This window comes from Pongo abelii, chromosome 7 (genome assembly GCF_028885655.2).
Source record: "Pongo abelii isolate AG06213 chromosome 7, NHGRI_mPonAbe1-v2.0_pri, whole genome shotgun sequence".
NCBI lineage: Eukaryota > Metazoa > Chordata > Mammalia > Primates > Hominidae > Pongo > Pongo abelii.
In genome coordinates, this window is record NC_071992.2 from 158,989,181 (window position 1) to 159,015,030 (window position 25,850).

The following is a 25,850-nucleotide window of genomic DNA, read 5'->3' on the forward strand; positions in this document are numbered from 1 at the left end:
CCTGGTCGGGTCCCAGTGAGGGTGCTGGGTGCTGGGCCGCCAGCTGCAGACAGGCACTCAGTGGGGGCAGGTGTGGGGCTGGGGAGCACCTGCCCAGCCTGCCCCGCCCTCGGCCCCACGCAGGTGGTGTGCACGCTGGTGGCCGCCTTCCTGCACTTCTTCTTCCTGTCCTCCTTCTGCTGGGTGCTCACCGAGGCCTGGCAGTCCTACATGGCCGTGACGGGCCACCTCCGGAACCGCCTCATCCGCAAGCGCTTCCTCTGCCTGGGCTGGGGTGAGCCGCGGCCTTCCCCACCCTCCTGGACAGATATCCTTCCTCCCGGCCCCCACTGCTTGTTCTGCCCTGGCAGCCCCTCGTCTCCCCGTCCCCTGTGGACCCCTGGGGCCTCAGTTGCTGCTTGGGTGGGCTTCCCCCTCTGGGCCCTCGTTCCTCCATGGAGTCACCAGATAAAGCACAGGACACCCAGTTCCCTTTCATGTCTAGATAACGAAAACATTTCTAGCACAAGTATGTCCGGTGCACTGTTTGGGATGTACATTTACAAAAAGAAGATTCCTGATTTCTCTGCGAGTCAGATGTGCCGGGCACCCTGTGTATTCTCTGCTTATTGGACCACCCTGCACCTAGCTCCGCAGGCCCTTGCCTTGTTCACCTCCTGTGCCATCTCTTGCTCAGCCCCATCCTCTGTTGGGGGCTTCAGAAGCGCCTGCCTGGCCCCGGCCCTTCAAGGCAGGGCTAGGAGGAGGTGGAGGCTGGCTGGGGACTTGGGTGGGGCCAACACCCTTTCTCTGCTCCTTCTCCAGGGCTCCCTGCACTGGTTGTGGCCATTTCCGTGGGATTCACCAAGGCCAAAGGGTACAGCACCATGAACTAGTGAGTCGGGGCATTGGGGATGTGGTGGATGGCCACATGGCCCCCCAGAGACTTCCGCCGCCCTGGAGGGGTGAGGGCTGGCCATGCCCTCCCCCCATGTGACCCTGAGCATCTCACAGAGGCTCAGGGAGGGTGGGGCCCCAGGGGCTGGAGGCTGAGCCCCTTGGGCATCCCCTCCCTGTTGGTCAGCCAGCTTCTCCCTGGCAGCGAGCAGTGGGCAGCAGTATTGAAAGAAACCAGGCCATCAGGGCCTCCCCCTCTGTCAGTTGGTCCATTAGCCACTCTGAGCCACAGTTTCCCCATCTGTTCAGTGGGGATCCCCCCTCTGCACGGTGCTGGTGAGAGAGAGGGCTGTTTGAGACACAAGAGCTCTGGGCACAGTGGGCACACCCCCCACAGCAGGCCTGTGGCAGGCAGGGCAGGGGTCGGAGGCTTATTTCACAGATGACGTCACTGAGACCCTGAAGGGTCAACTGGACCAGGTCCTTGGGGCCTTAAATGGCAAGCCAGGAAGCTTGGGGTCATCCTAGAGGCAGTGTGGTTCCCCAGGTAGGGAGAGAGGGTCTGGGGCTCAGGATGGGCAGAAGAACTGGGGTGGGGAAGGGGAACCGAGGCTTTGGAGGGAGGGCCTGGCTGCAGGGAGGGGAGCAGTGGGGAGCGAGAGGCAGGAGGAAGTGACTGATGCTGGCTGAGTGGGAGGGCCAGAGCAGGCCTGGCTCACTGTGGAGCCCCTGGGGACAAGATGTGGCACCCCCTTGGAGCACTGCCCTGTCTGAGTGGCAGTAGGGAGTAGACATAGCTGAGGGCCCAGGGGGTGAGTGCTGAGAGGGAAATCCAAACACTGTCCCCAGAGATGAGAGAAGCAAATACCTGGCCTGCCGGAGTCAAGGGTGGATCAGGAGGGGATGGGGACATTGAAGTGGGGTTCTGAAGGATGAACAGGAGTTTGTTTGACAGATGACATGGGGTAAGCTGCTCAGGGTAGAGGGAACGGTCCTTACTGGGTTTCAGGTGTCCATGGGCACCACGGGTGGTATCCAGAGATTTGGAGAACGTGGGGCTGCTGACTGGGGGGGTGGTGGGGAGGGTGCAGGACAGATGTGTGAGCATAGGACCAGGTGCTGAGGCCATGGGGGCTGAGCCTTGTGGGCTAGGGTCCCAGCCCCAGCATTCAAGCATCGCATCAGGAAGGAGGGTCGGCCAGAGATCCCGAGAGAAGAGCCGGGAAGGGCCCAGGTCTGGGGAAGGAGGGACAGTCAGGTGACCTTTGCCTTGCCAGCCTGGTGCCCCTGCTGTGTGGCTCTAAGCAGGTGGGTCCCCCACTCTGGTACTGTCCCCATCTGTAAAATGGGGGCAACAATGGCTGCCTGGGGTCTCCTGAGGATTCTAAGGCTAAAGAGTGGGTGTGACATGCCCTGCACGCCAAAGACGCTTAATAAGTGCTAGTTTTCTTCTGCCACTTCCTAGCTCACCTCCCTTACTCCTGAGAGGCCGGCAGCACCTCTCTGCACGCCCCTCTGCACATGGGCAGTGCTGATGGCCTGTCTTCTCCGCAGCTGCTGGCTCTCCCTGGAGGGGGGACTGCTCTATGCCTTCGTGGGACCTGCCGCCGCCGTTGTGCTGGTACTGACCCGCTGGGGCCACACTCCCCGCAACCCCGCCTGGGCCCCCCACCTGCCTCCTGGGCCTCGGTGCTGTCTCCTGCCCCAGGCTGTGCACCTGCTGTCCCTTCAGGATGGCCCTCATGGCCCTCATCACCAGGGGGTGGGGGTGCCCACAGCCCCACTCTGACCTGCCCTCGGCATGCAGTGCAGGGGCTGGGCCAGGCTAGTGACTCTTCACACCTGGGAGTCTCGGCTTGCCTGATTATTGGGCGCCAGCTGTGTACCTGCCAGGAGATCCCCACGGGTGTGGTGAGTGAGTGGCATGGGAGGAAGCTGGGGACGGACGGATGATGCGAGCAGCGGGGAGCTGCAGGCTGTACCTGGGTTGTGGGTGTCTGGCCCCAGAGCGCCAGATGTGAGGCTGGTGACCGGGGCTGCTTGCCCCTTCGGGGGCCCCAGTGAGGACCTTCCCTGTGTGGGTCCTTGGGCTTTCCTTCCCGCTCTCCTCCCACCTTAGTGTGGAGGAAGGCAAGACTGTGGCAGGTGGCATGCAGGGTCCCCGTCCTGGGGTCACAGATGAGCTGCGGCAGCCGGGGGGACCTGCCTGGGGTCACTGGCCTCTACTGGGTCCAGCTCTGAGCCCACTCAGCCAGCCCCCACCCCTCTACTCTGGCAGAGCACCAGGGTTCACACCCACCCTCACCTCCCCTCCCCTCTCGCCCCAGGAGAGGCCATCCACGTCCAGTAATTCCTGCCGCCATGAGCGGTGTCTCTGCAGGGCCACACCCCATTCTAGTGGGGACTCAGGCACAGGCTGGGCCTAGCAGAGAAACGTGCATGAGGGGTGATGGGGAGCTAGCCCTGTAGGGGCAGTTGGGGAGCCTACTGGGGGTTGGAGGGGCAGTGGGGCGCCATCTCTGGGCAGCCCCAGACCCCTCCCCACAGTCCTGGCTGTGGAATCCTACCTTCTTTATTCTTTCCTCCAGGCGGGAGGCGGGAAAGGCGGGGGTACCTGGCAGTGCCCCGGGCACCTGGGGATGGAGGTTGTGGGAAAGGGGACAGAGACGGGAGCCCCACCCTTTACACCCCTCCCCAGGATGTGTCAGGAAGGCAGGCTGACCCTGGCGGCTGTGGGACCCGAGCCCCAGCAGCCCCTCCTGTCCTTGGGGCCACGTGGTGCAGGCTGGGCAGAGCCTGCTGCAGGCAGTGGCCCATCGTCACTGGTGCCCATCCTCTCTTCTCTGCTCCGGCCACATCAGAAAACTAGGCTGCCCAGGAAAGAGGCCACCGCCCATCAGGCTGGCCAAGGCTGTGATGTGGGTGTCTGGGAACTCTGCATCCATTGTGGAAAGCAGGCCGGCTGTGTGGTCGTGAGCCCTGAGCTGGAGGGCTACACGGTCTACCACCCTGGTCTGGACGTGAAATGCCTGGTCAGGGGTCCATGGAGTCCTGGGGTCTCCCAGCCTCCAGCTTCTGGAACCTGGGCCTGAGGAAGTCAGGCCTTGCCCCTCAGGGTCCTGGCAGCATCCTTCTGCAGAGTGGGGATGCAGGAGGAGGGCCTCAGGGAGCCTCTGGCAGTTGGGGAGCAGAGAGTATGGCCTGAGACTCCTCCTTCCCCCCAGCAGAGGAGGCCAGGAGATGGGGCGACCCCAGGATGCTCGGGGCCGGTGGCTTCCCGGGGGGGCTCCGGGAACAGCTGTTGTCTTGAGTGGTAGCCTGGACAGTGGCAGGCGTGGGGGACTTAGTTAGAGCCCAAGAAGAGCCTCCCTGGGTGCAGGCGCCCAGCCGGGGCCCTTACGGGGTGGGCGGTTAGTCTGATGGGAATAGGAGAGGGGGATCAGGAGGGAAGTCTAGAGAGAGGAGGTGGCCTGCCCAGAGCAGAGAGGCAGGAGGAGTGTGACCCCAGGGAGAGCCAGGATTGGTGTCCCTTAGACAGGTTTCAGCTGCAGGCTGGCGAGGGCCTCCGGGCCCTGTGGGTGGGGAGCTCCCTGGTGGAAGGGACGCAAGGAGTACAGCAGAGGTGCCGACGGTGCGGGTGACACACGGAGAGGGCCTTGCACGGTTGGCAGCTGGGCTGGAGGTTACCTGACGTCCCATCAGGCACTAGGGTTCCTGTGATGGAGGCACGGGAGGTGACACTGGGTGGGGTAGGGGATCGTGGTTGGCATAGCCAGCGTCGGTCCAGCCAGTGTCAGCCCCTGAGCCTATGGCGGCCGCCACCCCCACACTCCCAACCCTCTCTGCCCGGCAGGTGAACATGGTCATTGGGATCCTGGTATTCAACAAGCTCGTGTCCAAAGACGGCATCACGGACAAGAAGCTGAAGGAGCGGGCAGGGTAGGACCGGGGCTACGCGGCTCCTTGCCCGCCCACAGTGCAAGACCCAGAGCCCACCCAGCCCTGGGGGATGGAGAACGCTCCATGCCCAATCCGAGACTGCAGGTCCAGGGACCCCGGAGCGGGTGGGAAATGGAGGCACCGAGTACAGAAGCCCCTTAGGCTCAGCCAGCCCCTGCCTCTCACTGTGCCTCAGTTTCTCCATCTGACATGGACAGGGTGGGCCCCATAAAGTCCTCAGAAGCTGTGAGACTGATTGTGCAGGGACACCCCGCCTCTGCCCGGCTCGCAGGGTGGCAGCAGGGCACCCCCAAGGCTGGGTGCTGGGGGTCCCTGGCCCACCACTCCCCCACCACAAGGCTTGCTCCATGGCCAGGGGGAGGATGTCGCCTGTCCATGCAGGGACTCCCTGTCCTTGTGGGACCTTCATCGTGGGGAGGACGGTGCAGGGAACAGGTGGAGCTGATGTTCCTCCCTCCGGGGAACCCAAGCCCAGGGAGTGCTCTCAGCACAGCAGCTGGACAGGGCGCGGGAGCAGGACGGAGGCGCTTGGGATGTGTGGCTGCACCCACCTTTCAGGGACAGGGCCCTGGGCACAGAGGGGAAACTGCGGGGCGTGGGGAGCTGACTAGGGCGGACAAGCCCCTCTTTGTCCTCCCACCCCTCACCTCTGCCTGCTGCTCTGTGTCATCCAGCCCTGGCTGGTGTCTATGTGGGCCCCTCCCCTCCGTGCCAGTCTTGCTTGGATGCTTGGTGTCTCTCTGTCTCTCTCTCTCTGTTCCTGTCTCTCTTCCTGGCCCCTCCTGCTGTCCCCAGTGAACAGACGCTTGCAGGAAGCCTTCCCCTTGGGTGCCTGTGGGTTCTGGTCCTGTTTAGGAACCAGCCGAGCTGGCCTCCGATGCTGAGTGTGTGCTGTGGCCCCGGGGTCTGTCACTCTGGGTGGGAGTCCCGGTGCTTTGTCTCCTGGCCTGGGAAATGGAGGCTGGAACAGGCCTCTCTAAGGCCTTGCCCCACCTGTCCCCGGAACACCCTGTCCCACACTGCTCCCAAGACAGCGGTCACACTCAGAAGAGTGTCCCCAGGGCTACACATCTGGGGTCTGACCATGGCAGACTGCCTGCCCCTACCTGGTCGTCGTAAAAGCAGCAGTGATCTCAGGGGCTTACCCAGGGTGGATGTTTTGTTTGCTTCTTAGAATAACCATTGTGGCAGGTTCTATGGTTATATTCCCGTCTTACAGCTGAGAAATGGAGGTTTAGGGAGGGTGAGTGGCTGGTGGAGCTGAGCTTCCAGCCCAGGTGGGCACACACTAGAGCCAAGCCCAGGCGGCCTGCACTCTGCCCACCTCGCCCTGTGCGTGCCACAGGGGCCAGCTGCGTTAGGTGCACACGGCCCAGGAGCGCACCCAGACTCGCCCGTGTGGCCGTGTAGGTCTCGCTGCCCACGTAGATGGGATGGAGGTTGGGGTGGAGGGGCGCCCGGTACACCGGTCTACATGTGCATGCACACCCACACGCATGGGCACACACATGTAGGCATACACGTGCCACGAGGACCTGCACGAGGTCCCTGCCCAGGTCAGCTCCCTCGCAGACACACGGCAAGGGGAGAGGAAGGCGCAGTGGCCTCCCTCTGGGAATTTTACCACTTTATGCAGACGGAGGCAGGGTCCACCCTCAGCTGAGCACAGGGACCCCGCGCTGCCTTCCCCCCACGCCCTCAGCCCTGCCCACCACAGCACCCACGCCCCAGGCCTGAGTTCATGAGGTGGCTGAGAGCCCCCAGGACCGTCCCTGTCGGGGCCCAGGCTGGACTCCTGAGTGGCTTTTGCACTTTGGCCCCGCCCCTCCCGCCTGGTTTCCGAGAGCAGAGCGCTGGCTTTCGTTTCAGCCTTTTAATTTCACTTACAGTCAGCCGCCCCCGCACCCCCTCGGGCGCGCCCTCAAGTGTGCCGAGTGTGGAGTCCTCTCTGCCGCCGACGCCACCTCCGACGCCACCAGTAACGCCATGTTAGTGCCTTCGCTGCCACCTCCCTCCTAGGCCCACCCTTGGGGCTCTGTGCTCTGAGTCACCTTCTGTTTGTTTTATGTTTATCTTTCATTTCTTCCTTTTCTGCCGTCCACTCTGGGTTTCTAGGCCACTCCCGCCCACGCCATCCACTGCCCTCAGCTCCTCCTTCCATCCTCCCCACAGGCCTGCTCTAGGCCTGGCAGCACAAGGCACTGTGGGTGCAGGGCGTGGGGCCGGGCCTGGACACAGGTGGAGTGCAGCTGTGGGCTATGCTGCGGTAGGGAAGGAGTGGTGGTCAGTCCCATCCCTCTGGGGCCCGAGTGTGTGCCAGGCTGCAAGCTGTGGTTTGTTGGTTCTGGAGTTGAACCTCCACCCCCACCCCTGGTGCTGCTGGCATGGAACCCAGGATGGCTGATGCCTGGGCAGGGGTCTGCACCCATGACACCCCCGCAGCTCTGTGGTGGGGCAAGGAGACTGGCCCTGGCCTGCCTGATGGGAAGCCTCCCTCCCTGTGAGTGCACGTGAGCACACATGTGAGAGCATGGCCAGGTGTGTGCATGTGTGTGAGTGCATGCATGCCACTGGGTGTGTGTGTATGCATGTCACCAGGTGTGTGTGAGTGTGCATATGTGAGTGTACATGAGTGTGCATTCATGTGAGAGAGCGTGACCAGGTGTGTGCAAATGTGTGTGTGTGTGCGCGCACATGTGAGTGTACTTGCTTTCGTTTCAGGCTTTTAATTTCGCTTGTAGCCAACCGCCCCAGTACCCCCTTGGGCATGCGCTCAAGTGTACTGAATGTGGAGCTCTCTGCCGCCAGTGCCACCTCTGATGCCACAAGTGTGCCAGTGTGTGTACATGTGTAAGAATTTTGCCTTGATGTGTGCAAGCATGCATCTATGTGTGTGAGTGCAACCCACTGTGCATATGTGTGAGCGTGCGTGTGAGTGCAACCCAGTGTGCATATGTGTGAGCGTACATCTATATATGTTTATGTGTGAGTGTGCATCTGTGTACCTGTGAGTGTGCATCTGTGTGTACCTGTGAGCATGCATCTATGTGTGTGAGTGCAACATGTGTGTGTGAGCGTGCATCTGTGTGCGTATGTGTGAGCATGCATATATGTGTGTGAGTGCAACCCGGTGTGCGTACGTGTGAGCATGCATCTATGTGTGTGAGTGCAACCCAGTGGGCATACGTGTGAGCGTGCATCTATGTGTGCGGACGTGTGAGGATGCATCTGTGTACCTGTGAGCGTGCATCTGTGTGAGTGCAACCCGGTGTGTGTACGTGTGAGCATGCATCTATGTGTGTGCGTGCAACCTGGTGTGCATACGTGTGAGCGTGCATCTGTGTGCAGATGTGTGAGCATGCATCTGTGTGTGTACCTGTGAGTGTGCATCTGTGTGAGCGCAACCCGGTGTGTGTATGTGTGAGCGTGCATCTATGTGTGTGAGTGCAACCTGGTGTGTGTACGTGTGAGTGTGCATCTATGTGAGTGCAACCCAGTGTGCATACATGTAAGCGTGCATCTATGTGTGTGAGCGCAACCTGCTGTGCATATGTGTGAGCATGCATCTATGTGTGCATATGTGCGAGCATGCATCTATGTGTGCATACACGTGAGCGTGCATCTGTGTGTGTACCTGTGAGCGTGCATCTATGTGTGTGAGTGAAACCCGGTGTGTGTACATGTGAGTGTGCATCTGTGTGTGAGTGCAACCTATTTTGTGTTTGTGTGTATAAGTGTGAGTGTGTATATAATTGGGCATGTGCCTGTGTGTGCAAGTGTGTGCGTGTGTGTGTATGAGCATGTGAGCATTGTGTATGTGGGAGTGTGTTTTTAGGTGAGTGTGTGAATGCATGTGTGTGTCTGTGTACACGTGTGCCTGAGAGCAGGAGGCAGCCAGGGCCAAGGGAACAGGGAAGGAAGGGTTCAGGGTCAGGGGCTGCTCTGCTGACCTGGGGCAGCCTTAGCGGCTGTGCACAGGGCAGGGCGGTATGGGCTCAGGTGGGTGGGGCCAGTTGGGCTTTCCAGCCTGAGGGGTCATCTTGTCCATGCCCTGCCTCCCTCAACCCAAGGTGAGAGCGGTACCCCCAGGTGCATACCCTGTACCCTCCTACTTTGCTCCCTGAGCCAGGCACTAGGGGCCCAGGGTTTTAAGAGCTGTGGGCCCTGGCACTGTGCAGATGTGAGTTGGGGCGAGGCTAGCCTGGATGGGAGGAGCAAGCCTGGAGCTGGGGCAGCATCCACACTGGCCTGCCAGGCCCCGGGAAGTTCCGGTTCTTTGGGGCTAGTGTTGCCCTTCCTTTGTCTCAACACCAGGGATGCGGCGGGGGCTGTGGGATCCACCCCATCTCATTCCATCAGAGAGAAGTGGGGGCCAGAAGGATGTTCCCTTTGAAGTCACTCAGAGCCTCTCCCCGCACCCCGGGCACCTGCCTCTCCAGACAGGAGCAGGCACGGTGCAGCTGGGCACTCCCAGCCTCCCCTTCAGCAGCTCCCGGGACCTTTCTGCTTCCTTCCCACTGCGCTCTGCAGAAATGTTTTCCAGCCGCAGAGGCTGAGCTGCTGTGTGGGGGTAATTTACGGGTCCCCAGGCCCCAGGCCACCTGCCAGCCGCAGCAGATCGGGCTATAAATGTCAGGCCTGGAGACCCAGCTGCACCACTGTATCCCCTGACGGGCAGCAGCAGGGGTGACTGACAGCAGGCAAAGAAGTCTCCGTGGGGAGGAAGCCCCGCACCTCCTCCCTTAGGACTTGGGTGAGGAGAGGAGTCCAGGGTCCCGGCTCAAAGAATACCAGCTTTGGAAGGGAGAAGAGAGATTCTCCAGCTTATCGCTATGGGAAAACTGAGGCCCCAGCCGAGGGGTCCTGTTCTGTGTCAGTGAGTCTTTCCTTGGCTCTGCGAATATTGATGGAGGGCCTCCTCGTCACAGGCTCTGTGCCAGGTGCACGGACACAGCAGTGAGTGACAGCCAGGGCCCTGTCTGCTGCTGCAGCCTGGAGGGAGCAGCACCGTCATGGGCAAGGGAGGCCTCTCCGGACACCTAAGTTCCCAGGCGGGGGGTGCAGGGGGAGCGGGGGCAGGCTCTCCAGGGCCAGGGGACGGGCGAAGGAGGTTGGGGGCCTCTAGCAGACTCCAAAGTTGTACAGGGAAGAGGGAGTCCCATGAGGCTGTTAGAGCCCATCCTATGCCCAAGAGCAGGAGGGGCGGGTGCGTGGCCAGGGCCACTGTACCCTGAGACCCGGGAGGCACTGGCTGTGCAGGACCAGGCCGTCTGTCCTGATGCTGCTCCGGGCTCTGGGCCTGCACGTGTCCTAGCCATGGGTGTGTGGTCATGCCTGAGGCTGGGGCCAGACAGATCACCGCCAGACAGCATCACTGAAGAAAAGCAGACCGAGGCCTGGGGTAGAGGGCCGGGTGGAGGAGAGGAGGAAGAGAGTCCAGGAGGCAGGCATGGCTGGCTGTGCCTGCTGAGAGGTCTTGAGAGATGAGGACACAGATACCCCTTGGGGGCTGGGCCCTGCACAGGTGTCCCGCACTAGGGGTGGGAGCAGCATTGGTGGCCAAGCCACGCTGGAGAGGGCTGAGGAGCAGAGCGTGCGGTTTTGGAGGCCCTTGTCCTGGCAGACTCCAGGTCATTCCAGCGTCTCTCCTGCCAGCCCTGGTGTGCCAGCTCCTGCCTGGCATTCCGACCCCACACCTGGGCCCCCTACTCCCTATTCAGTTCTCCTGCCCGCTCAGCTCCTCCTGTGTAGGAGGAGGGAAGGAGGGAAGCTGGCGCCAGCACCCATTCCGGGTGGTGATGACAGTCCTGCAGGCTGTGCGGCCCCCTGCGGGCAGGCACAGGGCCACCTCCCGAGCACTCACCGCAGCCGGGGTCCTGCTGGCCTCTGTCTGTGTTCCACAGCCCTGGGAAGCAGGTTGGTGTCCCCACTGTGAGGAGGAGAGCACAGGCTCAGAGGCCACGCACGGAACCCAGTGGGTGGATGTGGGGAGGGGCCCGGGCCTTCACTGCTCGCAGCGAGGCTGGGCTGCAGGGGCGAGGGCTGCTGTGAGGCTCCTGGAGGACCTCCTGGGAGAGGGGGTGGCACTGAGGGGCAGAGGCAGCAGGACGGGTCTACAGGCAGGTGGCCGCTGGGGCTCAGGAGGCATGGGCGGAGCTGGCCCGCCAAGAGGAGGAGGCGCCTGTCGGTCTGTCTGTTGCCGTCTGTCTCTGTCTCTCCTCTGCTCCTCCCCTGCTGGCCTTGGCCGTCCGTCTGTCCTCTGTCTCACTTCCTCTAAGCTTCTCTCTCTCCAGGTCTCTGAGTTCTGGGCTCCACCCTCCTCTCCCCACCATGGCCATCTTGCTCGGCCCTTCAGGGCCTGGACCCCTCGCCTGGGGCCTGTGGGCTGTCTGAGGGTCCTGGACCAGGGGATCCTCCTTGGCCCACCCCACACCAGACAGCCCATCCCCTCCAGCCTGTCTTGCCTCCCCTGTCACCTCCTAGACTGTCAGGAACCTGGATCTTCCCCAAAGAGCCCTTCCCCCTTGCCCAGCTTCTCAGGACCTCCCTCTTGAGTCCTTGGGTCCCCTCAGAGACCTTGGGCTTGGGGAGGGGGTGCTGGGACCTCAGTGTTGACGGTGGGCTCCTCCCCAGCCTGGTGGAAGGGCTTGAGAGGGGAGGGGCAGCGTGCGGGACAGGATTGAGGGAGCCCTGGGGAGGAGAGAGGGTGCAGACGCAGCCTGGGCAGTGGTGGACCCCTCGGGAGACTCAGCCCAGATAGGAAGTGCTGCTTGGCCCAGGCCCCCGGAGACAGAGACGGGGACTTAGGACTGGGTCCCCACCAAGGCCTGGAGGTGCAGGGTTCAGGGCAGGGTGTCTTGGGGGCAGGGGCGGGGACGGCAGCGCTGACGCCCTCCATCCCCAGGGCCTCCCTGTGGAGCTCCTGCGTGGTGCTGCCGCTGCTGGCGCTGACCTGGATGTCGGCCGTGCTCGCCGTCACCGACCGCCGCTCCGCCCTCTTCCAGATCCTCTTCGCCGTCTTCGACTCGCTGGAGGGCTTCGTCATCGTCATGGTGCACTGTATCCTCCGTAGAGAGGTGGGTGGGGCAGTCTCTGTCGGGCCGGGCTCCTGCAGGGTCCTGGGGCTGCCGAGTGGCCTCCTCCTTCCCCGAGGACCTCGGCAGGGAGATTGCGGGTAGGCGCAGCATCCATGACCCTGACACATCTGCAGGCCTCGGTGGTCCACAGAGCGGGGCCTGCAGGTGAGTGTGTCCACCCCACTCTCCCTGGGAGCCGCCCAGGCAGTGCAGCACCTTCCCAAGGATGCTCTGCGCCCGCACTGGCTTGGGGGCGTGGGGGACGAAGGCACATGGGGCCCCCATTCTCAAGGGGCCTACAGGAGCGAGGAAGCTGGCAGCAGAAGTAGACAGCTTCCAGGGCAATAGAGACTCCTGCTTCCGGCGTTTTCTGGATCTTTCCAGAAGGTGTCACTAGAAGGTTTTCACCAAACTACATCCCAACTACCGCCTGGCTGGTGGCCACGATTGGGATGCTCTTGCGGAGGCTGGAATGTGGGAAAGCATGCATGTCGACCTGGGTGGACTAGGACACCTGCTTCCAGATCAGCGCCAGGAGGGCGGAAGGCCCAGGAGTGGGGCGGCCACCTCCCTCTTCCTGGGTCCCGCTGGAGAGACGGCAGAGGGGCTGTTGAAAAGCACACAGGTTCCCAAGGATGAAGAATACGGGAGAAGCCGACAGCAGGGGAGCTGGCAGGCGGGGAAGCAGGATGAGAGGTGCGGTCCCAGCTGACTGGAGACAGCCCAGGCCTCGGCCAGCTGCAGGGAGCCAGACAGAGTGGCAGGAGTGGGGCCTGCCCCCTCCCCAGGATCTCTGGCTGCCACAGGAAGATCAGGCATGGGAGGCCTGGTTTTCCAGCCTCAGGTGGCAATTTCCATTCCAGCCTGGAAGGGCAGGGCTGCCCTCTTGGCATCCCCGGCCTGGGCCTCACTCTCTGGGCAGAGTGAACAGAGGGGCTCTGGCCTGGGTCAGCCGGCACAGCTGAAGATGGGGGTGCCGCCTGGAAACAAGTGGGGGAAGTGGATGTGCTGAGCCTGGGTCACGTGTCAGCACAGGCCTCCCAGACCCAGACCTCTGCGGGGAGGTGCGAACACCCCTCTCAAGGCAATCTGACTTCGAGGAAAGACAGGAGGAAGAGCCAGAGTTCTGATGTACAGCAGTGAAACGTCTCCCGTACCAGTCAACCACCAACCGGGCAGTGCTCCACTCTTATATCCCAGCAGCTCCTGATGAGGACAGCAGAGCTCCTGTTGGAGTTGCAACCCAACCAGACAAGCGGGAAAACAGCGTGGGGACAGAGGCAGCCCAGGAAGGAGAAACCTCACTGACCCCTCCTTATCCTCACCTGGGAGAAGTCGCTCACCCTGGTGAGCGCCACATGGGCTGGGCCCTGGTCCCAGCAATGAACTCGTGTTAGTGAATTTCATGACAGCTCCTAAAGCAGGTGCCATCTGCTCCGTTCCACAGACAGGACAGCTCCAGGAAGCTCATCACAGCAGCTCATCACCATGGCTGGGATTTGAGGCCAGGCGGTTCTTCTCTGAGGCCACACTCCTGGCCCCCAGCACCTGGCTTCTGTGAAACAAGAACAGTAGCCTATGAAAAAGGAACAAAAAGAGCTTTGTGGAAATTAAAAACAGAGAGCAGCTCAAAGCTCAGTAGGAGGAAAATGGAGGCAAAATATCTCACAAAATAGAAAAGATGGAAATTGGAGAGATTTCTCAAACAATTAGGCAAATCCCCAAGGACCAACTGACCAGTGACGGGAGCTGCAAAGGAGACAGCGGAGAGGAGGGGCTCCAGGGAGGCAGAGCCCAGGGCCACCTGGAGTAGAGGGCTGGCACTGGGGGTCTCAGATGTGCAAGAAGCCTCATGGTTGGCACATGGGGTCGGGGAAGGAGGGGACCCAGCATGCTCCTATGGTGGGTGGGGACAGAGGACAGCAGGCCCAGACTTCCCCGAAGCCCCCAGTGAGCTCCCAGCCCCTGCGTGTGGGCTCCGTGCTGCGGGCCTTCAAGGTCCTGCCCAGAGAGGGCTTCCGCCTGGTCCTGGTAGCAAGGGGCCTTGCCTACCCAGGTCCTCAGCCTTGGGGGTGGTGGCCAGGGCTGTGGAGCATGCTGAGGAGGCTGGGCCCGGTGGAGGCCATGCCGGGCAGCCCAGCCGGCCCTGTGGCCTGGGACACTCCTGCAGGTGGGCAAGTCAGTCCCTCGTCTGCCCGTGAAGCTGGGGCCTCCTGGGCTGAGGCTGGCTCGGGAGTTCCTGGAGAGGGTACCAGAGGGACTTGGGGAGCCCCAGCTCCTCTGCTTGCCCACAGAGAGCCCTTCCCTACCTGCCTGTGGGACCGGGCACATGGTAGGTGCCCAGTAGGCCTTTGCGGGGCAGGTCCGTGAGGGAGAGGATGGCAGGAAAGCACACCTGCTGTGGCGGCCTGGAGTCCTTAGCTGGTGTCTGGGGGGCGGAAGCCATTGAGACCCTGGCTTCCAGGCCTGGCCCTGCTTCTGACCAGCTGTGTGGCTATGGACAATTCTCTTGCCCGCTTTGGGCCTCAGTCCCCATCTGCCTGATGAGAGGGGTGGGCTGGGTGTGCTCAGCCCCCCAGCAGCATGAAGCAGAGCACTAGGTGAGGGAACGGGGCCACAGGTCCATGGTTGAGTGGGTGGGTAGGTAGGTGGGTGCCTGGAAGCCAGGAGCCCCAGCTTGCCCTCTTTCTGCCTCTGCCAACTTCTGTTTGGATGCCTCCTCCAGGAAGCCCTCTGTGCTTTCATGCCCGCCACCACCCCCAAGGATTCCCTTTATACACTGTTACCACCGGAGTGTCAGTGTGCTGCCCAGAGCAGCCCGCAGGAGGTGGCTGCCAGCCCCACGGGAGGGACAGTTGGCATTGCTAGATGATGTCTCCCGGATAACCAGTCTTTACCTCCTTGGGAGCTCCCTGTGCATAAGCTCTGCTGGCCGCTGGTCTTCCCCTGTAGCCCCTGCTACAGAGTCCGCTGCCATCCTCACCACTGTCCCCCCTGAAGAGTGGGTGGCCGTGAAGGGTGAAATCCCCCTTGACAGAGTGTGCCGTTCCCAGTGGGGTGGCTCCAGGGAGGGGCCGGGCTCAGGGTCCCTGGCACAGCACCCCACACTCCCAGGGCAGTGAGGGCCAGGCTTTCCACTGGCTCAGAGGAGGCAATGACGTTGAAGCTGCTAGAGATGCAGGCCAGGTCCAGGGACATCTTTGGCCCGCTGCAGGTCAGGGCAGGTTCTCACAAGCAGACTCTGGCCCGAGGACCTGCAGCAGCTCTCGGTGTCTGGGAGCTCGGTAGAGAGAATCTCAGACAGGAGAGGGGTAGGCTCTTCCCCTCCTGGCATCTCGTTTCCCCTTCTCCACCCAGTGGGTCATGACTCTGCAGACCAGAGGTGGCCCTGTGAGGAGGCCTTCTGTTGACGGGCCCTGCCCTTCCCCAAGACGCCCGCCCCGCCACAGGTGCTGCTCATCTGATCTGGCGCTGGCGCAGGGTTGGGGCGTGGCTGCCACTGAGGTGCTCGGCTCTCCCTCCCCAGGTCCAGGACGCTGTGAAATGCCGTGTGGTTGACCGGCAGGAGGAGGGCAACGGGGACTCAGGGGGCTCCTTCCAGAACGGCCACGCCCAGCTCATGGTAGGACTCAGGGCCCCACCTGCCTCGTACCCCCGCCGGGTGCCTCCAGGCCCTTACCGTGCCCCAAGCTCCCCTAGGCCCCAGCAGCCCTGCTGAGAGGAGCTCTAAACCCAGTGTGCAGTTGGGGAAACTGAGGCTCACCAAGTGGAACCCCTAGTCCGGGGTTACCAGCTGGGAAGGCCTGAGCTGATGAGTTTGGAGGTCTCAGCAGAGGCTGGCGTCCACCCCACACTCACCTCCGCTGGCAGCAGTGCCCGTCTGGCTGGATACCACCCTCTGAGCATCCCAGCCCTCATCTCAAGGTCCCCATCCTTACCCCTCCCAGGCCCACCCTCAGTGCCCTCCATCCCCACCCAGGAATATCCTGCTCAGCTGCCACCTAGGGGTCCAGCCTAGCCTGCCCGTCCCCTGCCTCTACCCCACATATTCTCACCTGCTGCCTCCCTGGTGCTCCCTGGGTGCTGCCCGGTCCTCAGCCCCTGCAGGGTGACCCTCCCTTGTGGCCCCTGGCCATCCTGCCTTCACCCTCTCTGGGCTCTCTGCCCTCCCCCTGCCCGTCCTGGTGTCCTCAGCCCTGTGTTCTGCACCCCCGCCCCTGCCTGTGCCTGCGTCTGTGCCTGTGGCCTGTCCTCTTTACAGCACAGCGTTCCCAGGACACGCACAGGCCCTGGGAGGGTGGCCCGAGTGGCGGTTCCTACGTAAGCGCCCCCAACAGCCCCCTGTGGAGCCTCAACTCTTCACACCTCGACCTTAGCATCTTCCTCCTGCAGCCCCTGTGCCCCTGGGGCTCAGCCAGGACCATGGTGGGCTCCTAGTCACCAAGTCTACTCCCACCCACACCCGTCACTAGACCTCCTGCCTCAGCACCCAGGGGCTGGCACACGGGGTGGAGCCAGGCCCTCTTCTCCACCTTCCAGGCCTCAGGACAACATCCACACCCTGGCCTGGTCCTGAGCAGAACCCGCAGCTGTGCTGGTCTTGCCCCTGCCCCTGTGTCCTTCACACAAGCTTGCACCCCAGGTGTTGCCCACCCTGCGCACTCCCGTGGGTCCCCTCCTCCAGGGAGCCCTCCTTGACTCTTGCCCCATCGTGCCACCTTTCTGGGCTCAGGCTACGCCCCTGGTGAACTCTGCACGGCTGGCACGCGGGAGGTGCTCCCTGGGTCCCGGGGTGCCCAGCCACCTCACGGTGGTTTTGAAGCTCACAGGCAGGGCCTCAGCAGATGGCATGTCCAGCCCCGGGTGAGAGACGGCCACTTCGGCTCTCGGGTGACGTCCAGGCAGGCCCCTCACGGCTCCATGCCTCAGTGTCTCCATCAGCCAGGGAGCAGGTGTCAACCAGTGGCTGGCTTGTCACTTTGGGACACAGCTTCCCCCTCCCCCAGCGTTTCTCCTGGCCTGACCTCTGATCCCAGGGGAAAGATTTTGTTGTCTCCAGCCAACTCAACCCCTGCATTTGCAGGGAAGAAACCTCCAGGTTTTCAGTGAAGGGCGGTCCTGTCCCCTGGAGCCCCAGGGCCCCTGGAGAAGGACAGCCCCAGGCCTGGGCGGGTCCTGAGCTCCCTGAGGGTGGGCCTGGGCCGCCCACTCCTGCCTCCCCAGCTGACTGTCAGCTTGGTGTGGCTGCCTGAGGGTGGTAGATGCCGGCCTTGCCCCTGAATTGCGTGTTCACCGCCCCCCACCGCCTCTCCCTCCCCAGACCCTGGATGGGGCCCCCTTGGAGGGATGTGGGGGACCAAGGGGGAGATTTCTGGTGCCTCAGGCCCAGAGCCATTCCCGAGGCCTGCGGGGAGAGATGAGACCAGAGGAAGCAGGAGGTCATCAGCTCCCAGATGCCTTGGAGAGAGCACACGTGTGCCTCACAGTCTCACACACACATGCGTGCATGCACACAACCTCAGAAACACACAGAGCCACATACAGAAATATACACACGTACATGCACAAAGCACTCAGACTCATTCTCTCACATTTACAAACACCTGAATCCACACGCAAACACAGGGGCAGAAATTCACCCACTTATACACAGACATATCCACAAACACGCACGCATACTCACACTCAAACACGCATCCACCCAGAGACACAAACGCCCACCACACAGGCAGGTGCATGGGGAGGCATGGGCGCCCACGTGGGGCACTGGGCTGTGGACAGGGACAGGGGTTCCTCGGGGCAGCAGGAGCACCGTGGCCCTCCAGAGCGGTCTGTGCACGCGTGCACACACCCCCGCTCCCAGAGGCGCTCACCCTGCCCTGTTGTCTCTGTCCTACAGACCGACTTCGAGAAGGACGTGGATCTGGCCTGTAGATCAGGTGAGCGCCCGACAGGTGAGAGGACGGTACCAGCCCAGCCCCCTGCACGGCCCCACTCCATGCCTCCGCCTGTGCATCACCCACATCACCCATCCCTGTCCACTCCTGCCGCCCCCACCCACACCCAGCCACACTGTCAGGCCCACCCAGACCCAGGGGACCTGCCCTGGGGGCCCAGCCAGGGCAGCGACCTTGGCCGCCATGCCTCCCACCCCCGCCCACTCCCCGAGGCCAAAGGAGGGTCCATGGGGCATGATCAGAAGCTTCCAGAACACTGCCCTGGCATTCCTGCTGAGCGGTGCCTGTGGAGCCCCTGGCTGCCTCCCCTGCCCTCCTGGCATCTTCTCTTCGTCCGTCGTGGCCCCGGCGAGGAGCATAGCCCCACCCTAGTGCCCCTCCCCCCACCCACCTCCTGCCCGCCCCACTCTAGCACCTGTGTTCTGTGCCACCTTCATTTCCTCATTGCCAGTCCCAGCAGGGGGAGAAGTGAGTGGGGCTTTCAGGCTAGGGGGACAATGGGGAGCAAGAGAAAGGCGGGGAGAAGGACCCACCATGGAGCCCTCGGCCGGTGCTGAGCTTCCTGGAACCAAGTGCAAAAAAGGAATGACTGCCCAATAAAGGAAGCTCCGCCGCCCATCCCCAAGCATCAGACTGCGAGGGTCTGTTTCTGTCCCCACCACTGTTCTGTGAACCAGGTCCTGAGGCAGTGACAGGCAGTGGCTTTCTGAGCTGTGGAGAGGCCAATGGACCATGCTTCTCTGGTCATTTAGATATTTGAAGAGCACCTTCTCTAGAGACAGCCCTGGCAGAGGAGCTGGGCCAGCCCCAGGTGGGGAGTGTGTGCTGGTGCCAGTTGGGCCCCAGGAGGACTTCCTGGAGGAGGTGACTTCGGGGCTGGGCTGAATGGGAGCTGGACAAAAAGCACCTTCTGCCCCCTTGGGGTCTCCTGTGAACCAGTCCCACAGCCTCTCAGAGGGGTGACCCCAGGACTTGGGGGCCTCAGGTGGCTTGGGTGTATGTGGGCCTCTCTGAGCCCCTGATTCCCTCATTCATGCGCTGGCTACGGCGCCTTCTGGATCACGTGCAGCTGGTGGATGCGCCATGAGCAGCTGGTGCCGAGCGCCTGGGAGCTTCCTCAGAGGGGGAGGGTGGGCGGGGTGCCAGCAAGGGGCCTGGGCCTGGGGGGAGCTTGGCTTTTATTCTGCCCCGAGGTGGGTACATGCGAGGGAGGCACACAGACCCCTCACGTGCCAGGCGCTCGTTCTGCCTTGTGGGGAGCAAAGTGTGAGGTGTGTGGGAGGTTGGGAGCCCCAGGGTCTGTGCGGGGTGGGGCAGCCTTGGGGACGTGTGTCCCGAGAGTGCTGTGGCTGTCTGGGTGGGGCATGTGGGTCTGACGGGGCGGATGACGGGTCACTCTTCGGTAGGGACGAGGGGAGGGGCGGGGCTGAAGATGGGCACAGGGTGTTGCTGTCCAGAGGGTGGAGGAGAGGACTGGGCCAGGAGCGTGGCCTGCTGAGCTCTGAGGGGGATGGGGAAGCCTGTGTTTGGGAGAGTGAGTGACCCCTGGCTTGGCAGCTCAGGGGGCATTGGTGACCCTGGGGCCCGTGTGCCTGGCAAGGTGGCTGAAGGGAGCAGCTGGTGAACACAGGCACCCAGGGCTGGCTTGCCGTGGTGGGTAACCATCTGCCAGCCTGCACGGGGCAGGACACGGGGCAGGCCAGGCTTCCCAGGAAGGGCCCCGGGGTCTGGATCTTTGGAGACTGGGGCTTGGAGAAAGGAGGGGTGTGGAGGGTGGGCACTCCTCCGTCAGTGGCAGGCGGCTGGGTCAGGGTCAGCTTGGGGCTCTCCACCAGCCAGTAGGGGCTGGATTCACTGGCAGGAAGTCGGGGGCAAACTGGAGCCCCACTCAGAGGTCAGGGCGGCTGGGCCCCTTGCAGCTGACCAGAGACAGAATCAGAAGTGTCTGGGTGTGGGGACCTCTCTCCAGGGACCAGGCGGCCCTCAGGGCAGAGTGAGGAGGCTGGGAGGCCCCAGGGGCAGCGATGCAGGAGGGGCTGTGACAGAGGGCCAGGGCCTCGCAGCTGCACTCAGTACCACTGGGCTCCCCCACACTGCCCCCCAACCACACCAGGCCTAGGGCCATGGGCGATGGGAGCACTGGAGGGCCGGCTGGGCTCTGCCACAAGAACAGACCATTCTGCCTGTGCCCCTGTGCTTCTGGGAGTCAAGTCTGCCCTCGCCTGCTCTTCTCAGCGCCGGGGAGGGCAGTGTGTGGGTGACAGCCATTTGTCTTCTTGGGGCCGGTGGAGAGGGCCACCCTGTGTGGCAGCCTCATCTGAGGACACAGGAACCCTCGGGGCCGTAGCGACAGGCTTGGGTAGGGTGGTACCTGCAGTCGGCCCCCTGATCGGGACCCAGCAGGACCTGGCCGGGGTCTCCCAGGAGGTGGCAGCCTCGCAGGGCAGACCGGGCCCCTCTCCTGCTGGGGACCGTCCTACACCATCCTCACCCCCACACCTGTCCCCACCGTCTCCCCTGCGGCCCCTGCAGTGCTGAACAAGGACATCGCGGCCTGCCGCACTGCCACCATCACGGGCACACTGAAGCGGCCGTCTCTGCCCGAGGAGGAGAAGCTGAAGCTGGCCCATGCCAAGGGGCCGCCCACCAATTTCAACAGCCTGCCGGCCAACGTGTCCAAGCTGCACCTGCACGGCTCACCCCGCTACCCCGGCGGGCCCCTGCCCGACTTCCCCAACCACTCACTGACCCTCAAGAGGGACAAGGCGCCCAAGTCCTCCTTCGTCGGTGACGGGGACATCTTCAAGAAGCTGGACTCGGAGCTGAGCCGGGCCCAGGAGAAGGCTCTGGACACGAGCTACGTGATCCTGCCCACAGCCACGGCCACGCTGCGGCCCAAGCCCAAGGAGGAGCCCAAGTACAGCATTCACATTGACCAGATGCCGCAGACCCGCCTCATCCACCTCAGCACGGCCCCCGAGGCCAGCCTCCCCGCCCGCAGCCCACCCTCCCGCCAGCCCCCCAGCGGCGGGCCCCCCGAGGCACCCCCTGCCCAGCCCCCACCGCCTCCGCCCCCACCGCCCCCACCTCCCCAGCAGCCCCTGCCCCCACCGCCCAATCTGGAGCCGGCACCCCCCAGCCTGGGGGAGCCCGGGGAGCCTGCCGCCCATCCGGGACCCAGCACGGGGCCCAGCACCAAGAACGAGAATGTCGCCACCTTGTCTGTGAGCTCCCTGGAGGTGAGGGGGGCAGGGGTGGGCCGCACCCCAGCCAGCGAGGGCAGGGCTGCGGCAGCTGGGTCACCCCTGCTGGGTGGGACCCCCACGCCGTCAGCGGGGCGGGCTGGCTCTGCCCCCTAGCTACACCCCCCACCCCTGGCCCTGCTGGGTGTGCTGAGTATATCTGTCATGTAGTCCCCACCCTAGGCTTGGCAGGGTGGTCTCACCCCGTTTCAAAGGGGCTCAGGGACCCACAGTCTGGACCCACGGAGCAGGACCTGCACCTCGCACAGTCGCTAGTCCAGCCCTTGGGGCAGCCTGGCAGCACGTACCTGCCTAGGTCAGCCTGGAGCCTGCAGCTGACCCGGCCTCAGTCAGCCTGTAGGATGTGGTTTTTGGGGAGCCCGTCCCCACAGGATATGCTCCCAGCACCTGGCTCCTGGCCTCTGGTGATGCTGCCCTGTGTCCCTGAGTTCTCTGTCGGGGGACCCAGCCATGTGGCCCCAAGTTCAGGTCTCCTTGATCCTGGGGAGTGTGTCCCGGGCAGGCGAGCCGGACACACCAGCCCAGCCCTGGTGCTGCTCGCTGGCACCCAGCGCATAGCTGGAGGAGCTGCCTCAGTGCACCCCCAGGCATGTCCCCCGGGTCTGGCCTGGTCCCTGAAGGCGGGCATGGGGTGAGCGAGTCCCTGATGCCCACAGTCTCAGGCAGGGAGAGGCGTGGACTTGTCAGGAGATTTTAGGGACCCTTGGCGAATGTTCACAAACCCCTTCTCCCTGCAGCGGCGGAAGTCGCGGTATGCAGAACTGGACTTTGAGGTGAGTCCTGGTGCCCCCCTCCCCCAGACACTTAGGGCCAGATGTGCTCTGAGCTCCCACAGGGCCAGGCAGCTCCCTGGCAGCCAGGGGACGGGCGGGGCAGGCAGGATGGGCCATGCCCTCCTCCTGGCCCAGGACTCACTGCCCAGACCCCGCCTGCAGAAGATCATGCACACCCGGAAGCGGCATCAAGACATGTTCCAGGACCTGAACCGGAAGCTGCAGCACGCGGCAGAGAAGGACAAGGAGGTGCTGGGCCCGGACAGCAAGGTCTGGAGGGCAGGGAGGGGCGGGGTGGGGAGAGCCCTTAGGTCAGGCCGCCGTCTCCCTTCTTCCCTGGATTTGCCCACTTCATCCATTCATTCATTCATTCATTCGCAAGTCCCTGAGGGCTGGCCTGACCCTGCCACGCCGGACTCTGGAGGCCGTGGCCATGCTGGGAGCTGAGCGGTCACGAGCCTGCTCCTGGGGCCAGGGGTCTGGATTGGGGTGGAGCCAATCCCGGGCAGGGCCCCCACAGCCTAACCCGACCGTGGGGTTCGCAACCTCTGCCAAGACTGGGGAAAGGATCTGTGCGTGCCGCTGCCCAGCTGTCTTCCGGGCTCTTGTCCTGAAAGCCTCATCCTGTCCCCTGTCCCCTGTCCCCTGTCCCCCACCTCCCATCCCTTCCTCACTGATTGGTGTCTGCCTCTTCCCCCCCACTCCTCGGGCTCATGGCTCTCCCTCCGGGCCCCACCCCTCCTGCACCACCGGGCCACCCAGCAGCCAGAAAAGCAGCAGACGCCCAACAAGAGGCCCTGGGAGAGCCTCCGGAAAGCCCACGGGACGCCCACGTGGGTGAAGAAGGAGCTGGAGCCGCTGCAGCCGTCGCCGCTGGAGCTTCGCAGCGTGGAGTGGGAGAGGTCGGGTGCCACGATCCCGCTGGTGGGCCAGGACATCATCGACCTCCAGACCGAGGTCTGAGCGGGTGGGCGGCGGCCACGCACCGGGCCATGGAGGAGGGATGCTGCTCCGCCCGCTCCTGCCGCAGACGGGCACAGACACGCTCGCGGGCGGCGGGCCAGGCCCGCACCCCGGCCTCAGGGCGCTCGGACGGCGGCCAGGCACAGGGCCCGCAGTGCTGGGACCAGAGCCAGGTGCAGGACAGGAGGCGGCCCGGCCAGCGGGCACAGGGCACCAGAGGCCGAAGGTGCCTCAGACTCTGCCCTCCTCGGGCCGAGGCCCAGCGGGCAGATGGGCGGACGGCTGTGGACCGTGGACAGGCCCAGTGCGGCCAGCGTCCCAGGGTGCCCACCTGAGCTCCTGCTGCGGAGGACCAGCCTGCTTGGCCCGGCCGGCCTGGCACCGTTTTTTAAACACCCCCATCCCTCGGGAAGCAGCCAGCTCCCCACACCTTCCAGGGCCCTAGGCCCCTCCTAGACCCAGGTGGAGAGCACAGCCCTCCGACCCTCATGGCCCCCAGGGGCAGGACTGAGTCCCCTCCAGGAAGAAGCAGGGGGGAATCTATTTTTTCTCTCCTTTTCTTTTCTTCAATAAAAAGAATTAAAAACCCATCTCCTCTCTGTGTGGCCTCCCTCTGTGTGGCCTGGGGCCCTGACCCAGCCCTGGCTGCTGGGGTGAAGTCCTCTGCCTGGCCTTGGTGTCCCTGCATCCCTGGGCCAGGAGGACTGTGGAGGCCAGGTGGGCCCTGCAGCTCCTGCCTTGCCCTGGGCCTGGACGTCTGGGCGCTGGACTCCCAGGCCAGCGGTCACGTGGCTCCCAAGGCGTCCCCTCTCCCTGGGGCTCTGGGAACATTCAAGGAACCCCAAGTGCTGGTGCCCTTGGCTCCCCCCAACCCTTCTCAGCACATGAGCTTCACACAGCTCTTAGGCCCCATGGTGGGGACACATTTCACTCCCCTTGTTCCTTGAGTCATTTTCAGGAGGGACAGCATGAACGCACCAATTCTTTAAAACAGTCTGACACAGTGGAAATGCATGTGGGGGCAGGGACACCAAGGGAGGGAGGAATCCTCCGTCTCAGTGCTCCCACCTCCTTCCCGCTCACCTGGGGCTCTGCCTTCCTCTGCTCCTGCCTCTGGCCTGGGGCAGGCACAGTTCTGGGTCCCCTCTTCATTGCTGGGGCACTTCCTGTCTCCAGGCCTGGGCCCCATCTGTCCAGGGGGGGCATGGGGAGCACATGTGAACACCCCTGGGCCCTCCATCTCCCGCCCAGAAGGAGGACCCTGCTTCCGCGCACCCTCCTCCTGCCCCAAGAGCTTTGAGATGCATGTCCTGCCTCCCTCTGTGTCTCCAGCAGGGGGCAGCCTGAGCCCCGAAAGGGAGCCTAGTTGGGGGAAGCCACAAGGCTGGCAGGGACAATAGCGGGGAAGGAGGGGCCCCCCCTCAGACTGTGCGCAGGGCCCCAGGACTGGGAGAAAACGCTGCGCAGAGCCTGGGCCTGGAGAGCAATGCGTGCCAAGCTGCAGAGGCGGCTACAGCCTGGCACCCCCTCGCCCCTGCAGCCTCAACTGTGCCCTGTCACTCCTGACCCCAGAGTCCTCACCAGCAGAGAGGGCGGGACGGGGAAGGTGCTTGGAGGGTGCAGTGACCCCAGTGACCATGGGTGATCACAGATGGTCACATGTGGCCATGACTGCATTGAGTGGGTGGACGTTGAGCGACCGGGAACGGGGTGGTGTGTCTGCAGCGGCCCGGAGGAGATGGTGCAAAGTCATCGGGTTCCAGCAGTTGAGAAGCACAGTCCCTGAGCCGTGGATCTGAGCACCCCAGAAAACCAGAATGTTTTGACGAGACTGGACAACAAAACCTGATGGAAACCGAGTCACACTATATATCTAAAGCTCCTTTGAACCGCTGCACGCACACACGCGTATGTTCTGCAGCAGAGATGCTGATGCACTTTATTAAGCCCCTCCCAGGATACTAAGTGAAATGTCACACACATCACACCTTTCTTAACCTGGACAGATCCCACCTGGCACCAGGGTTTCAGATGAGAGGCTGTGGACTGTGGTCCCTTCCTCATCCTGTTATGGAAAGAAGCTGGGAGGCCCCTGGAGCAGGCAGAGAAAGCGCTGAGTGCCCAGCTCACCCCCCTGCAGAAGGCAGCACAGAGCCTGGGGCAGGTTCTGGAGGTGGGGCTTCCACTGAGATCACCCCATCCTTGTGGAGTGGCCAGAGCAGGTTCTTGGCCAGCTCCCTGACCTCCTGGCCCCATGTTCACACCCAGTGACAGGAGAAGCTGCAACAAAACAAAACAAATGACAAGAAGGGACCCAAGCCACACAACCCTGCATACGAAGGAAGCAACTCAGGTCAGCGTGAGCCGCTGGGGTCAGACACACAGAGGGACCAGGAGCAGGGCTCACAGTGTGACCAGGTCAGGGATTAGCCTGTGACCAGAATAAGGGTTCAGCCTGTGGCCGGAATCAGGGCTCAGAGTGTGGCCAAGGTCAGGGCTCAACGTGTGATCAGGGGCAGGGCTCAGTGTCCCCATGGTGAAGACTAAGTCGCAGCCAGAGTCCTGTTTCTCCTTCACTGTGGTCCACCCCTCCCAGAAGGCCATGTCTGTGCCAGGAGAGGCTATAGCCCATGTCCTGCCCGGCCCCAGTGTTCACAGCTGTTCAATACTCCGTGACCTCTCACAATGACGCATCACAGAAATTGCTCTCTTCCCCATCTCTCAGAGCAGGAAGCTGGCCAGGGATCATCCCAGGAGATTCATCAAGCCTTGAGCCTTGCTTGCGTCTGCCCCAGGCACCTTCTTGTGGTGAGCCCTGTGCTGGGCAGTGCTTTGGGCCACAGGCCACGGAGATGCTCCAAGCTGGAACAGGCGCCTCTTCCCAAACTTCTGCTGGTTTCCCTCTCTGCTTCATCCAGCTGCTCGGAGTGATGTGCTCTTGACACTGAGCAAGGCAGGGACCATGGTTGTCTGTAGGTGAGG

General features: G+C 63.1%; 1 protein-coding gene across 4 annotated transcripts in view; it reads left to right on the forward strand.

Moving 5' to 3' along the window:
- Positions 1 to 23,477, forward strand: part of ADGRB1 (adhesion G protein-coupled receptor B1) — a 102,450-nt gene extending 78,973 nt beyond the window's left edge. The window contains exons 21-32 of one of the 4 annotated variants that reach the window (XM_054518963.2): positions 124 to 274; positions 805 to 874; positions 2,431 to 2,497; positions 4,730 to 4,815; positions 6,726 to 6,824; positions 11,741 to 11,912; positions 15,439 to 15,534; positions 17,812 to 17,866; positions 20,402 to 21,108; positions 21,870 to 21,905; positions 22,068 to 22,175; positions 22,671 to 23,452. In XM_054518963.2, the coding sequence (XP_054374938.2) occupies positions 124 to 274; positions 805 to 874; positions 2,431 to 2,497; positions 4,730 to 4,815; positions 6,726 to 6,824; positions 11,741 to 11,912; positions 15,439 to 15,534; positions 17,812 to 17,866; positions 20,402 to 21,108; positions 21,870 to 21,905; positions 22,068 to 22,175; positions 22,671 to 22,868 (1,845 nt within the window). In that variant the 3' untranslated portion in view covers positions 22,869 to 23,452. Of the gene's footprint in view, positions 1 to 123; positions 275 to 804; positions 875 to 2,430; positions 2,498 to 4,729; positions 4,816 to 6,725; positions 6,825 to 11,740; positions 11,913 to 15,438; positions 15,535 to 17,811; positions 17,867 to 20,401; positions 21,109 to 21,869; positions 21,906 to 22,067; positions 22,176 to 22,670 lie in introns of all 4 variants that reach the window. The other 3 variants (XM_054518964.2, XM_054518966.2, XM_054518965.2) reach the window with 3 other exon arrangements.
- The last annotated feature ends 2,373 nt before the right edge of the window (positions 23,478 to 25,850 follow it).